Source organism: Sorex araneus, chromosome 3, assembly GCF_027595985.1.
Source record: "Sorex araneus isolate mSorAra2 chromosome 3, mSorAra2.pri, whole genome shotgun sequence".
Classification (NCBI taxonomy): domain Eukaryota; kingdom Metazoa; phylum Chordata; class Mammalia; order Eulipotyphla; family Soricidae; genus Sorex; species Sorex araneus.
This window is the reverse complement of record NC_073304.1, coordinates 116,039,298-116,053,587: the sequence shown is the minus strand read 5'-3', so window position 1 is coordinate 116,053,587 and position 14,290 is coordinate 116,039,298. Positions and strand designations below refer to the sequence as shown.

Below are 14,290 nucleotides of genomic sequence, written 5' to 3'. Positions count from 1 at the left end.
AAGGAGGGAGAGGCCTAGCCTTCCTCTGTGGGCCTTGCCACTGGCTTCCAGGACATGGCCTCAGTTTCTCCATCTGCGACAGAGATGGACAGCTCCTGGCAGGGGCTGGTGAGGGAGTGAATGAATTCATGAGTGTGTGGGGTGCGACAGTGGACAGACATAGTGACCTGTGGGAGCCCGAGGGTGCCCGGGGCTGCTCCCGGGCTGGGGAAAGGTCAGCGACGGGCCTCGCATGCATCTGCCTGCTATAAGAAAAGAAAGCTGGGGGAACAGACGCGGTAACAGAAGCTAGGGCAGGTGTGGACGTGCAGAGCAGGAGAGAAGCGAGAAGTGGCAGGAATCGGACACTAGGACGCCGTCCCCCAAAGTAACGAGAGGGTGGAAGAGGGGTCTCCGGAGACCCCCAGCGGAAGGCCTGCGAGCGCCCACCGCGGTTCGGGACGTCTTCCCGCCCAGCCGGGTTCCGCAGCGCCGCCTGGCGGGCACGGCGCGCTCCGCTCGGGCTTCGGTGGCCGCTGGCCAGCGCGCCCGAGATGCCGCGGCTCGGGAGAAAGAGCGAGAGGCGGGAGCGAGCGGGGCAGGCCGCGGGGTGGGGCGTGAGTCCGGGAAGGGGCTCGAGCATCTGTCTGCACCCTCAGCACCTACTCACATCGTCTCGTCACTGCCCCCGTGTTGGGTGACTCAGCTCCACACGTCGGGGAACCCTCTCCCCGCAACCCCCAGCCCTGAAGCTCCAGCATTTTGTTCCTCCCGAGTAGCTTCTCCGGGAAAGGCGGCGGGCTGGGGGCTGGTGTCTCAGTGAAATGTCAAGGCATCTGGCTTTTGATTTTGTCAATAAAATTCTAAGAGAGGGGCGTGAATATACAAGGCTGCCCCAGGTCGTCTCCCGGTTGGTCCCCCGGTGGGGGAATTTCGAGGTCCTTAACGGGCATCCCAAGGAAAAGCGGGTCCCAGAGCACGTGGCATGGTGGTCCCAGGACCCGGGTCCCAAGACGCACAGTTAAGGAGGCTCGGGCCGGGCCTAGTATGGGGACGAGTTCGGCGGGGCCTGGCTTTAGGTCCCAAACCCTGGACACTGGAGTCTGTTGGGGTTCGAGTCTCAGCACCTCCTCCAACGTGCTCCCTTGCCACGGAGTGGGGGCTGCTTCCCACGGAGTCTTCGGGTGACAGACCTCCCATCGTCTGGGGATCTCAAGGAGCCAGGCTCAGCCAGGCCCAGTCCAGCTTCTTAGTCGGACCAAAGTGGGAGCAGGACTGCAGCAACCCAGACAGCGCCAGCCCGGGCCCATTCCAGTCGCCCTTTTCAGTTCCCGCACTCGGGGAGTCAGAGTAAGACTTTCGGCCGCGCGGGAGGCTGCGCCTCTCCAAGGAGAAGACGGGGAGCCTAAGTCAGCCTGAACGCTCCCCTGCGGCGCGTTACTGGAGGTCGCGCGGCTGCTTTGGGGACCTGAGAACTGCCCAGGAACCGGGAGGTTCTAACCAAGCGCTAGCGTCCAGCACGATGGTGGAAAATCCCAAAGCTCCCCCAAGGTCCGAGTAAAGGCAGGGGCCACGCACTGGGTCTCCGGAGACTGAGCGCGAATCTGCGCGGCCGTGAATCCCTTGCAGACGCAGCAGCAGGGGGAGTTTGGTGCCGGGAGGCCGCGGGCTCCCGGAACCCAGAGCAGCCTGACTCCCGGAGCGGGGTGCGGTCTGGGTGCGCCTCAGGGCCGCGACGCGGGGATCCCAGGGAAAGTGCGCTCTGGGCCCTGAGCCCCCTTGGACTCGGAAGGACGAGCGCCCATCTGGAGACCCGGGGTGGGGCGGGGGGGTGGGGGGAAAGGGTGGGAATCGGGTCACGTCCAGGCCTGGACGATCTGAATATGTTTACGGGAGTGGGAAGGAACCCTGCGCAGTCTCACCCTACCCCACCCTCCGCAGCGATTAGGGATCATCTCAGCGTGGCTCCACCGCCTTTCCAGCGGCTCAGGTTGGAAAGATGAGAGCTGTGCACCGGCGCGGGGACTCCCGTCCCGGCGGAGCGTCCCGCCGGGCCTCTGCCGAGCCGAGCCAGCAGCCCAGATCGGCCCTCGGGGCGCACCTGGTTGCCCCCGCGAGGCGGCGAGGGGCGCCGGATCCCCGGAGGAGCCGCGTGGAAGGGGCTTCCAGGCCCCGGCGCGCTCTCCCGCCGCGCAGACGGAACCGAGGCGCGCGGTGCGCAGCGGCCGGAACGCGGAAACGCGGCAGCCGCACCCGCCTGCTGCGGGGGCCCGGCTCGGCCGAGGACGCCGCCCGCATCCGGGGCCGGAGGAGGGGTCGGCCCGCGGCCACCTCTGGCCCTCGGCAATCCGAAGAAAATGGGAACAAACTCGCCTCCTCCCCAGGGACAAGAGGGTCTCAGAGCGCTCCCCTAAGCGTGGAAAAAGGGGCCCAAGAGCCCCCCGCGCCCCGACCCGCGTCCACCCTTTCGGGACGCGCGCGGCAGAGCCGGGGTGGACGTCGCGGGAGGCCGCTAGGCACGGCGGCGCCCCGCCCCGCACAAAACGAAACCCAAACTCCCCCAGAGCGCCTGAGCAACCGCCACCCCTCCTTCCTTTATTCTGCACTTTAAACAAACCGTCTGCTGGGAGAAACGTTAAAAACAAAATGAGCGGCAGCTCGGGACACTTTTTCAATGGTGAAGCCCCCTCCTTAAAAATGCCCTCCCCGAGGCCAAGCCCACGGGCAGCCCGGCCCCGCCACTGCGGGTTCCCAAAAGTCACAACAAAACCGTCTCCAAAGCGGCCTGCGTCCCGCGGAGCGGGTGCCAGGGCCCCGGGGCGCCCACTGCGGCTGAGGCGGCCGTGCTCTTCTTTCTCCTTTAACCCCAAAAATAAAAAGATAAGAAGAAGAAGTAAAACCTTTTAATACATCAAATATACGGAATTTTAATCTTTAAAGCGATACATTGTCTATTATTTTAGTACATGACGTAAACCTTACTTGTCCCCTTCTCAGCGGGTGGACTTAAAAATTAAAAATAGTTAAGTGTTCCTTTTAAAGAACAAAATAAGGCAAATGAGGTTTTGGAATAGAATTGTTTTTCCTTTTTTTTGTTTTCTTCCAGAATACATACAAAAAAATACCCATTCTCTTTCGATGGTATACACCTTAAAAATAATTGCAATTTGAAATCAGAGCTGAACAAATTGTGACTTGTTTTTTTTCTTTTTTTTTTGGTAACAAACATGCATGTAAATTTGTGTTTCGATCAGACATTAAATAATGAACGTACAATACAATCATAGCAATTTTAAAGTAACATTAAAGAGAAGACCTCTAGTTCTGTGGCGGTTTTGTGTTTATTTATAATCTACAAGGGATGGGAGGGTTTGTTTTCCACATTTTTTTTACCCTCGAGTTTTAATCCCCCCTCCTCCTTTTTACCTACAGAGCTCAAACTAAATAATGCACTTCTGAACCACGGGTCCGCTTGGAGCTAACATAAATAAATACCGGTGCCCATCGATGCAGTCCTTAGATGAACACTTCAATTATTTTTCCTTCTTTTTTTTTCTATAAAAAGTCAAATGATATTTTTCCAACTTTTAGAAAGTTTGGGTGGGGAGGTGTGAGGTGGGTGGGGTGGGGGGAGTGGTGTTTCCCACCGGCTCTCAGTCGTGCTGTAGGGGGATAGATACGGCATAGAACGTTCTCCTTCGCTGGCCCTGGCCTTCCCCCCGCGCACGGGTGACCGTCGCCGCTGCCCTGCTCCCGCCCCTCCCGCGGCCCCTCCCCTCAGCCCGCGCTCGGGCTCCCCGGTTCGACCCTGGCCGCCTTCACTGATAGCCCAGCGCCGAGGCTGTGGTTAGTCTCTGTCCGTACAGGGCGTAGGGGGAGTAGTAGGGTCCGGTGGCGGCGGGCACCGGCACGGGGGCGCCGGGGGTGGGGAGCGGGCTCTTGGAGTAGGGATGGTAGCGGCTGCTGAGTCCCAGCGCGTGGTGGGGGCTGCGCAGCGCCAGCGTCCCGGGGCTGCCCGGAGCGCCCGACGTGGGGATGTGCATGTGGCAAGCCATGGCGGCCGCGGCGGCGCTGGCCAGAGAGGACGAGCTGGGGTAGCCCGACAGCAGTTTGTCTGTCCCGGGGAAGGCCGTGTGGGTCCGCAAGTGGCTCAGCAACTCTTCGGACGTGGCGAAGCGCTTGTCGCACGGCCCGTTGGCCGACACCCAGTTGCAGATGTGGGGCAGCGGGTCGTTTGGGAGCATGAAGCCGTACGGGTAGAGCGGGTGGCCGGCCAGGGAGGGCGGGGTGGCGCCGGCCGCCGCGGCCGCCGTGAGCGAGGAGTGCACGCCGTGCAGCGGGTGCGTGGGGTACACCAGCGGGTATCCGGACTTGAGCGCCGCGGCCGCCGCCGCAGGGTCGTGCGCGCAGGAGGCGCTGGCGGCCGCCGCCCCGGCCAGGTGGCTGGCGCAGTGGTAGCTGAGACAGTACGGGTCCCGGCACAAACTGGCCGTCATCACCGACGGCGGCGACGCCCCGGCCAGGGGGCTGGAGCCGGCCGGCTTACTGCAGCCCAGGGAACCCGCCGCGGCCGCCGCCAGCTGCGCCCCCACCAGGCTGCCGGGCTTGGTGGGGTCCAGGGCCACGCCGTGGGGCAAGAACTGGGGCGGGTAGCCGGCATAGGCGCCCGCCAGGCTGCCGGGGTAGGTCATGCCCGCGGGAGGCAGAGGAAACACTGTCTGACCCGGTTTGTAGGGCGACACGGGAGCCACCAGCCCAGAGCCCAGCACCGAGGACGAGGTGGGCGCGCTGGGGCCGGAGGCCGAGCTGGAGCCCGAGGAGCCGCCGCAGTCCGAGCCCAGCGCCTTACCCCCTGGGCCCCCATCTGGGTGCTGGTTCACATCCACATTGATGCCGCCGCCGCAGCTAATCCGGCCGTGCGCCAGCCCCGCGGGGCCCCCTTCAGCAGCCGCGCCCCCGGAGCCCTTGCCGCCGCCGCCGCTGCCCGCGTCGGGGTCCTTCTTGTCGTCCTTGCCCTCTGGGCCGCCCCCGGCCGAGGGCAGCATGCCTCCAGGCGAGCAGGCCGACGCGCTGGAGCTGGGGCTGCCTGTCCTGGGCGTGAATGGCTGGCAGGTGGCGCTCGGTACCCGGAATCCGGACTTCTCTGCCGAAACCCCCCCGCCGCCGCCGCCGCCGCCGCCGCCGCCACCACCGCCGCCGCCGCCGCCGCCTCCCGGCTCCTTCTTATCCGAGCCGGGTTTGGAGTACGGCTTGAAACTCGACTTGTCCTCCACGCCGATGTCGCTCAACTTGAGGGGCCCCGACTTGGCGTCCTTATCGCCCCCGGCGCCGCCGCCGGCGCCGCCCGCGCCGCCCCCATTGGAAGCGACCGAGGAGAGTTTGGAGGAGGGCGAAGGGTCTGGCTTCCCGATCTGCGAGCATGTTTGCGCCAACAGTGCCAGCGGACTCTTCTTGGCATCAAGCTGGGAGGGGGGCACAAAAAGAAAGAAGGGGAAACCTTTTAGAGTCCTGATTTCTGCTCAAACGCCCCTCTAAGCCCGGGTGCGTTTCTACGCGACACTTCCTACACACACACACACACACACACACACACACACACACACACACACACACACACACCCCACCCCACCCCCTTGGAGAAAGGACGCAGACATGCCCTCCCCATCATATCTTTCCTGTGTTGAACTCTAATCGGATTTTAAAAATACAAAATATTTTGGTTTCTGGTCCCCAGACCTAGAACTCTACCCTGCACTTCCCCACCCCACCCCACCCCACCGCCCGAGTAAGGGCTTGGGCGCTGGCGCCTGCAAGGCTGTGCACAAATACCAGCTTCGCTCGCCCCAAGAACTGCGAGTTTGGGAACCGTAATTCCGACTCTCAGCAGACGAGACTGAGGGGGTCCCAGGTGGGGGGCTTTAATACCAGAGGGACAAACAAGTTTGAGCTACCTTGCCCCCTAGCTTTCACACCTCGCTCTACCTCCTTCCTTCTTTCAACCCTAGTTTTAAGGTGCGGAACACCCTCTGGCTCCCCCCCCACCCTACCTCCTGCCACCGCCATCGTGGAGCTGAATCACTGAGACCTCCCCCCACACCCCAACTCCCATTCCCACACTCGGAGAAAGAAATTCCGTGGGGCGGCAGTCTCAGGGTCAGGGGCCTCGTTCCGTCTTTGGAGAGGGTCCTTACCTCGATCGGGCTGACGGGAGTAGAAGGCAGGGGCTGCAGGTACTCGGGGTGCAAAATGTGGCCAGTCCTTGCAGTCAGCATCTTCAGCACCTTGATGGGCAGGCGGTTCGCCTGGCGGAGTGGGTCAGAGGGGGGCACGGCGTGCACAAAAGGCTTGGTGCTGCCGGCCGGGGACGAGCCGGGGCCGGGGCGGGAGCAATTTCCAGAGAGTGCGCTGGTCCAGGCAGGGTCCGCGCCGCCGCCGCCGCCGCCGCCGCCGCCGCCGCCGCTGTGCTTACTGCTTCGTAGGGCAGAAAGCGAGGGCGCTGTGCTCATGACCCACCCGCGCGCATGGGAGCAGCGGCGGGGGGGAGGGCTCCGGGTGCGGGGCGGGCTCGGGGCTGCGCGCTCGCCCGGGGAGCAGGAGCGGCAGCAACAGCAGCAGCAGGAGGAGGAGCTGGCGCGGCGGCCACCAGCGCCCAGGCGGCGCCGGGATCCCGAAGCGAATAATCCTGGGTGGCGGGCGGAGAAGCCGGGGCCGGGCGGGAGGAGCCGGCCGGACTGCGGGAGCGCCGGGGGGCTGGCGGGGTCCGCCTCGGGCTGAGCCCCTGCGTTGCGCACTCGCGGCCCCGCGCCGCCGCTGCGCTCTGCGATGTGAGCTGCTGCCTGTCCAGCCGGGGCTCTGGCGAGGAAACTCACTTCAAAAGCAGCTGCACCGAGGGGGAGATTAAAGCCTTTGCCGCCTTCCAATCAAATGGGAGCCCGAGGTGATTGGAGGGTCAAGGGGATGTGACGCGTCCCGCGCCGCCGCCGCCGCCGCCGCCAGGACTCTCAGCGCAGGTTTTAATGGGCAGCTCGCTCTTCGCCGCCGCCCCCCCTCCCCCGCCCCCGGCTCGCGTGTCCCCTCCCTAGACTTCGTTTCGAGGACGAGCTGGACATTTATTCTACGGTTGTTATCTGCCGCCTCCCTCTGTTTTTCCTCCTGGGCGTCATTTCCCCCCCCCACCCCGGATCGAAAATAAATTGAAACCTTGCGCAGGAGAGAGCGTATGAGGAAGAGATGGAAGGGGGTGTCCAGAACCGCGGGAGTCTGGACAACTGCCCGACAGTCAACTGCAGGGGCGCACGGAATGCGGGGCGGGGGTCTCCGCACTTCAAATATTCTCTCCTATTTGGTGATTAAAATTGCTCGCGGTACGGCCGCCGGGGTAAGGAAAAGTGGGGAGCGGATGCTGAAAGTCCGCCCGCCCGCCTGGATTTCCCAAGAATCCGTGGCGGAGAAACCAGAAGCTAGGTGGGCAGCGGAGGCGGCGGCGACGCTCCTCGGAGCCGAGCACCGGGCACCCCGCCCTTGCCGCTCACGTGACGCTCGCGAAGGAGCAGATTGGGGCAGGAGCCGGGGTCACATGTTTCCTCTGTTTCACACTCTCGCCCCCCTTCCTTACTCTCTCTTGCCACCCTCTCTCTCTTCTTCTCTCCTCCACCCCCCCCCCCCATTTCTTTGGGCACCTCCACCCCTCCATCAATTGTCAATGTTCCTCGACCGCAATCAATCAGTTATTTGTCAGCTCTTGTCAATCCGCCCGTGATTTATGTCAGCTTTTGTTGCTGATTACAAGGCGGGTGCGACTTGAAGGGAAAAGGAGAGAGGGAGAGAGATAGAGAGGAAGAGACCGAGGGAGAACCTGAGGAGGGGGAAAGAGAAGCAGCCTCCCGGGACGGGACGGAAGGCGGCTGTGGGGAAGGGGTGGGATCTACGGAGGAAGGGAAAGAGGGGCTCCGTGCCAGAAAAAGGAATAGTGAGAGGAAAGTGCGCAGGTGCGCCCCAGCAGGCCCAGGGTGTGCGCCTCGCCCGACCTGTGTCTGAGAAAGTGATACCCGCTTCCACCCCCGGGGACTTTGGTCCATGGGGGCCACGGAGTTCAGAGGGGTCGCTTAGAGGGCGGCGATGACGTCTAACCCGGGAGATGCGCCCCCACCCCTTTCTCCCTCCCGGGAGTCCCTGGGGGCGTGCAGCATGTGGACAGAAGACCACTGCCCTGTCGCGGACCCCACTCTCCGTAGTGTCTCCAGACTCAAACAGTTCTCGGAGCCCACGCCAGTGTAACCCTGAGTCTTGGGGGGCGGTGAGGGGCGCATCCCCCTCTTCTCGGGTTCTTTGCCCCCTCTCGGATCGCAGTAAAGTGCAAAGGCCCGCGTCGGCGAGGCCTGAGCGTCGCTGTCTGGGAGCGGGGGTGGAATATGCAGTCCCGGGCTTAGTCTCTCCCACCCGCGCTGTCAGCCGGAATAGCTGGGGTGACTCCGGGCTGCTCCGTTCGAGTTTGTTTGCGCGCCGGGCTGGGACAGGCCCTGTGCAGGGAGAAGAGAGGGAAGGAACTGGGAGAGGGAGGGGCGGCCGCTGGTGGGAACGCGGCTTTGGCAGGGAAGCGGGGCAGGACCGCCGCGTTCCCCTTGATTTGCACCGTCACTAGGGCTGTCTGCAAGGAAGAGGGGAGGCGCTGTGTGCTCCGTGTACCTGGGTCGGTGCACAAGTGTGCAGGTGTGTGAGTTCTCGGGGCTTGGGTAGCGTTTGGAGCGTCTTGGGTGTGGGGGGGCGTATCAAGAAACTCGCAGAAACTGCAATGGGGCGAGAGAAGGGCACCTCTTCTTCCTCCGGGAAATAAGGGAGACCTGGAATCTCCCTTCCCCCACTTTTCCTCCCCAGCTCTTCTTTTGTTGTCAGATCCGTTTGATAAATGGTGGGGGCAGAGAGTTTGCGGAGCCAGGAACCAGTCTGTACCCGCGTGGAGGGCGGGGGCCCGCGCAGAGCCGGGTAAGCGCCGGGTCCAGTGTGGAACCAGCCTCTGGCAAGTCCACCCTCTCTTCGCTGGCCATCTCATTCCCCTCTCCGAAACACCCTTCTCCCCCCTTTTTTGTGTGTCGCTCCCACTGCGCACAGCTTCTGAGAACTTTCTGGGGGTGAGTTTTAGAATTCTCTCATAGGCATTACTTTCTGCCTTTAAATCATATCCGTTGATTCCTTAGGTTGATGAACTTCAAGAGACGGTAATTTGACTAAAGGAAATTTGAAGAAGGGACAGGAGACAGAGGCGGTCTGTTTGTGGGTGAAGGTATAAGAACACACGGACGGACGTCCAAATGGGCTTGAGTGTCTGTGCGACTGCTGAGCCAGGTGAATGGGCGAGCCGGTGGCGAGGCCACGCGGGGGGCGGGAGGCTTTCACAGTGGTCTTCGGGGGGGCGAGTCCCAGGTCCCACCAGGGTGGCGCGTCGGCGAGGCCGCCGGGCTGCTGCTGCGCGTCCGTGTGTCTCGGGGTGTGCGCTGTCGAGGTGCCGGCGCCCAGCTCCGAGAGCCCAGCAGTGGGCTGTGTGTGTCCCGCGGCCTCCTACGAGGGTCCGACTCTAAAAACCCGGGGTGGCGAGCCGTGCTCCGGTGACCGCGGGCGCTTCTCCACCTCCACCCCTCCCCGAGGTCACCAGACTAGGATCGCTCCTTTCCTGGAATTGTACCAGCTTTCTTTTTCACTTGGGACGGCTGAGGGTAGGCAGCCCCCAGCACCCGAGAATGGTCCCCGCGCCCCCCTGCGGGGCCTGTGCGTGGGTGCGCGCGCGGGCGGTGGTCGGCGCGCCTTAGCTCTTCGCAATAGCCAACTCCGAAGGTCCGAGCGCACGGGGGCGCCTGGGGCCCCGCGCGCCCCGGACTTTCGCTAGGTTCCCGCAGCTGAGCCTGAGCACCTCCTGGGGGAGAGGCCAAGTCCCCGCAGGCCGCTCGGGACGTGGGCTGGGGGTGTGTGGCAGTTGTTAATTAGCCCGCGCTGGGCCTGATGTCGCCAACCCCCAGCCGCGGTTAGCGTGGACGTCCTGGGGATTTTATTTGCACACAATGGAAATGATTTGTTTGAGAGAGAGAGAGAGAGAGAGAGAGAGAGAGAGAGAGAGAGAGAGAGAGAGAGAGAGAGAGAGAGAGAGAGAGAGAGGAGAGAGAGAGGAGACGTGGGCGATATTTGAGGAGGGGGTGGGAGAAGGAAGAGGAGAAGGCTGAGGGAAAAAAGTTTGAAAATGCCTTGAACTATTCACTGTCGAGATGGCTAATCAGTATTGAGGCCGGAGGGCAGGCGGGCCGCCTTTCACCGCCGCTTCCCTTTCATCTCGGGCTCGGCGGAGGCGCTCAATTAAAAGCCTATCAGTTTGTAAGTAAATCAACGCCTATCAGAGTTGTCACATCAAACAAAACGATTATTATTGCAGCCCGCCTCCCCTATTAATCTCCCTCGAAGATAATCCGCCTGACAGGTCAGGCCCGGCGAGCTGGAAAGCCTGGCCCAGAGCGCCCAAACAGCCTGGGACTGGCGCTCGCCCCTGGGGGCCTCCCCACCGTGTCCCGCCCCGCCTCCTGGTCCCCTGGGAGGGCCAGCAGAAAGGGCGCTCTGAGGCCGCGGGACCGAGGCCCGCCCCTCCGGACAGGGAGGCAGGCCCAGATTTGCCGGCCTAGGGGAGCACCGTCCTGGGCAGCTTTTAGGCTCAGAGCACTCGGCTTGCTGGAGCCATGGCGTGACCTTGTTCCGGGACCTCTCTGGGCTTGCTTCCCTTGTTCTTTCTTTCTTTCTTTCTCTCTCTCTCTCTCTTTCTTTCTTTCTTTCTTTCTTTCTTTCTTTTCTCTTTCTTTCTTTCTTTCTTTCTTTCTTTCTTTCTTTCTTTCTTTCTTTCTTTCTTTCTTTCTTTCTCACCCTCTCTCCTTTTCTCTCCTCTTTCCACATGCAGTGAATATTTTCATTCCCCGTTTCTAAGTCTCCCATATATACCAAGAAGTCCACACAGTCCCTCTGAAACAGAGCATTCTCAGGGCCTGGGGAAGGTCTCTGAGGCACGGCAGCCTCAGGAGTGCATAATTCCCTGGAACTCAGAACAGAGCCCTTGCTCATTCCACCCCCACCCCCCAACAGGGGTTCTCAGAAACTTTGTACCTGTGTACTAGGTTGTCAGGTTTGGAAGAGGTGAGAAAAAAATAGGGAGCCTGGCCGCAAGATGAGTCCACAACTGTGAGCGCCCTTTCTGGAATTTGTATTTGGTGTTGGAATTTCGCAGCTTCTCCATGGCTGACCTCGCTGATGGCATTGCCAGAGCTCTGCAAATATTCGGATGAGACCCCCAGGAAAGAGGGCCCCTGTGCTGAGAGGGTGAAGAGGTGCCTGCCTAACAGTTGATAAGTAAGGACACCCAGGTTACTGCTCTGGTCCTCAAAGGCTCTGGGGAGGGCCAAGTGGGGCCTGAATTCTGGGCCAGCGCGAAATTGTGGTCTTCTTCCTGGTGGCCTTCGGCTTCCCGCTTTGGGTTGTTTCGGAACCAAGCATGATCTGCCTTTTCCTGTGCTCCTATCCCAAATCCATAGGCCCCAAAGACTGCTGCCAGACTAGTGCAGTTAGAATTGAGGGATGATTTAAGGGGGGGTGTGGAGGGAGGGGTGTAGAAGAACTGTGCCTTATAGCCTGCTTTAGCGCTTGGAAGCCCCCTCAAGTGTATAGGGAGCACCCCCAGGGCACTGCAATATGGACTCTCTCAGCAGACAAGCCGGACCCGAGGCTGTGCTTGTGGACCGGGGAGAACCAGCCTCAGTGTGCTCTGTGCCTTGAGCTTCAGGACCGGGCCCCCACATGCCGGCTTCCTGAAAACCTCCCTATTCTTGTATATTTTCCATAGCTGATGTATTAGGAATTTTTCCACACCCGGAAATATTGCATGGATGCAACAACTCGGATATCAGTACACTTGCTTTTCTTAAATGGACTTATTTTTCTTTGCCACGCAGTGACTATTTTTTAAAAGGTGGATATAGCTCACCCCTAAACAATGTCACATTCATTCTGGCCATAGGAGTGAGGCATCCTGTGGTTATTCAGCCCTAAAACCCCAGATTATACTCAAGCAGGGAACGTGAAGACACTTAATCTAGAATTTTTCCAAATTAGCTCTAGGTGCACGAGGATTTAAAAACATTTCCTACCCCTCTATAGACCTAAATGTTCAGACCAAAATATTGCATGCTCTTGAAGTCGGAAGGGATTTTCTGTTCACACTGGGCGTGGAGGAGTTGGTATAATTTTAGTCTCCCTGCATTAACACATGAATCTCGATCTAATAAATTCATTCTTGTCATTTTTAGAATCGATGGGATTTCTCTGGCTGGTTTCCCCCACACCCCCCAGTGAGTATCAGAATAAATCTAGCTCCAAGTCATTCGGCAGGGAACGGCTCCTGATTCCCGCCAGCAGACACACGGGCTCAGCGCGCGACGCGAGGTGGCTCCTGGCGCTCGCGCCGCGGCTGGTCGGACCTCTGCGGGAGGCTGGATTCAGCGTCCACCGCCAACAGGCCCCTTGCTTCGCTGCCACCGACAGACCCACTCCGCCGGTGAGCCGGGACCCGCCCGCCTGAGTCCGCCCACAGCGAAAACTGAAAGCACATTTCGCAGCAGACGAAGCCCGAACTTTCTTCCATGCAAGTTTGCCACGTAGATTCGGAGGTGGCGTGGGGGAGAGAAGCGCGCTGGTGTGTGTGTGCGCGCTCACGAGGTGGGCGAGGCGGGAAGAGGGCATCTGGTGGGCAGGGTCTGACCCAGGACTCACTAGGGAAGGGGCCTGCCCTTTCTAATGCTTGGCAACTTCTCGGTCCCTGGCCGTAAAGACAGTTTTCCAGGGGCTTCGGAGGACCGGGACAGGCGCGCGGGGATCGCACCAGGGAGGCGGCGGCTTTGTAAAAGTTGCAGAAAGCTGTGCCTAGAAACGTCCGCCCAAAGAGGCTCAAGAAAGCCTGGGACCCATTCGCCTCTCCCGGACCCAAATTGCCAGAAATCGGCCCGGGGAGCCTATTGGCAGGGGGAGCCTATTACGCATTCCTCCCCGCTCGCCTCGAACCAGCACATTCAGTAAGCACCGGCCGCAGGCCCTGAAAACTTCCCCGGGTGGCGTCCCGCTCGGCGGGCGAGGTCGGGACTGGCCGCAAACAAGAGGCTGGGATGGAGGTGAGACGACTAGTGTGGCTCCTCAGGTTCCCACCGGCTGCCCAGCCCTTCACCGCCAGGCTCCGCACTCCAGGGAGCCAGCCCCAGGGAGCCGCAGTCTTGGGGGGTCCTGCTGCGCAAAGTGCGTGCGCGGGGCAGGGGCGGGAGGGGGAAGCGCAGCCGCGGGGTCTCTCCGAGGGGCCTGTCGCCGGGGCCGGCCGCGGCGGGTGAGTGATGAGGGCAGAGAAGGGCGCCCATAAATCGCGGGTGTCAGGGCGAAAAACTCTCTTTATTGTCTGCGTGATGGATGGGCCCGGGGACGAGACACCAAATACTTCGTATCGCCTTTAAATGGGAACACATTTTCCGCGGCCATAATTCATGTTTTTTAAATAGAAAGTTTGAAATGTTGCCTATATTTCACCGGCCCTGACATATTTATGAATCGCTCCCTGCATGCAAATATCATTATTTAAAGCACCAGGGAGAGCTGGGAGGGGAGGAGGGGGCGCAGCTCCCAGGACAGGGGTGGGGAATGGTGAATCCGGGGAAGCACCAAAGGTGGACTCGGGGTGTGGGGGTGGGCATGTCCCTAAGGCACGGACAATGAGACGCGAAAGCAAGCTATACCCCAAAGCCTAGCGCACCCTCCCGCCGCCTCACCCCGAAAGCCGCCCTAGGAAGTTTGCGAGACTTGGGACGGAGGACAGGTCCCTGCCCGCTGTTGAGAAACGAGGGGGGCACTTTGTTTCCCTCTCTGAGGATATCCCGATCACAGCCGAAGCCACCTTTTTCGAGGAGGAAGTAAAAGAGAATACAAATAAAAAGAATTTAACAAACGCAAATAATCACAACCCAACGTGTTTCGTGTTCTTTGCATTGCATCGATTTTATTGATTTTCATTCTGCAAACCCGCGACTGTGCACGCCCGGGCTGAGAGACTGTGAGACCCGACTCGCAGAGGGGGGTCTGTTGGGGACCAGATGGGGGGATAACTCTCGAGTCCCTTAGCTGGGATGCACCCCCACCTAACCAGCTCACCACCTCCCGGCACCACGGAGCTTGCGCGAGACGTGGGGACACAAATAACCCGGCCCCCAAGCTCAGGGGGGCTTCAGTCCCGCCCCCTGCCTCCTCGCCTGCA

The 14,290-nt window shown here is 61.0% G+C and overlaps 2 protein-coding genes across 2 annotated transcripts; one reads left to right on the top strand and one right to left on the bottom strand.

Moving 5' to 3' along the window:
• Positions 1-2,867: 2,867 nt before the first annotated feature.
• ZNF503 (zinc finger protein 503) lies at positions 2,868-7,040 on the bottom strand. The gene is made up of 2 exons (XM_055133624.1): positions 6,171-7,040; positions 2,868-5,441 (listed from the first exon to the last, which is right to left on the bottom strand). The coding sequence occupies exons 1-2, from the start codon at positions 6,483-6,485 to the stop codon at positions 3,798-3,800; spliced, it is 1,959 nt and encodes a 652-aa protein (XP_054989599.1). The 5' UTR covers positions 6,486-7,040; the 3' UTR covers positions 2,868-3,797.
• Positions 7,041-7,279: 239 nt separating this feature from the next.
• Positions 7,280-13,927, top strand: LOC129403482 (uncharacterized). The gene is made up of 4 exons (XM_055132128.1): positions 7,280-7,511; positions 8,440-8,688; positions 8,872-8,961; positions 12,309-13,927. The coding sequence occupies exons 1-4, from the start codon at positions 7,280-7,282 to the stop codon at positions 12,578-12,580; spliced, it is 843 nt and encodes a 280-aa protein (XP_054988103.1). The 3' UTR covers positions 12,581-13,927.
• Positions 13,928-14,290: the final 363 nt, after the last annotated feature.

Coding starts and splice junctions, on each gene's coding strand:
- ZNF503 (XM_055133624.1), bottom strand. CDS start 6,485: ATGAGCACAGCGCCCTCGCTTTCTGCCCTACGAAGCAGTAAGCACAGC. Junction 5,442..6,170: donor CTCCCGTCAGCCCGATCGAG/GTAAGGACCCTC, acceptor CCCCCCTCCCAG/CTTGATGCCAAGAAGAGTCC.
- LOC129403482 (XM_055132128.1), top strand. CDS start 7,280: ATGCGGGGCGGGGGTCTCCGCACTTCAAATATTCTCTCCTATTTGGTG. Junction 7,512..8,439: donor ACCCCGCCCTTGCCGCTCAC/GTGACGCTCGCG, acceptor CAGCCGGAATAG/CTGGGGTGACTCCGGGCTGC. Junction 8,962..12,308: donor GGGGGCCCGCGCAGAGCCGG/GTAAGCGCCGGG, acceptor TGTCATTTTTAG/AATCGATGGGATTTCTCTGG.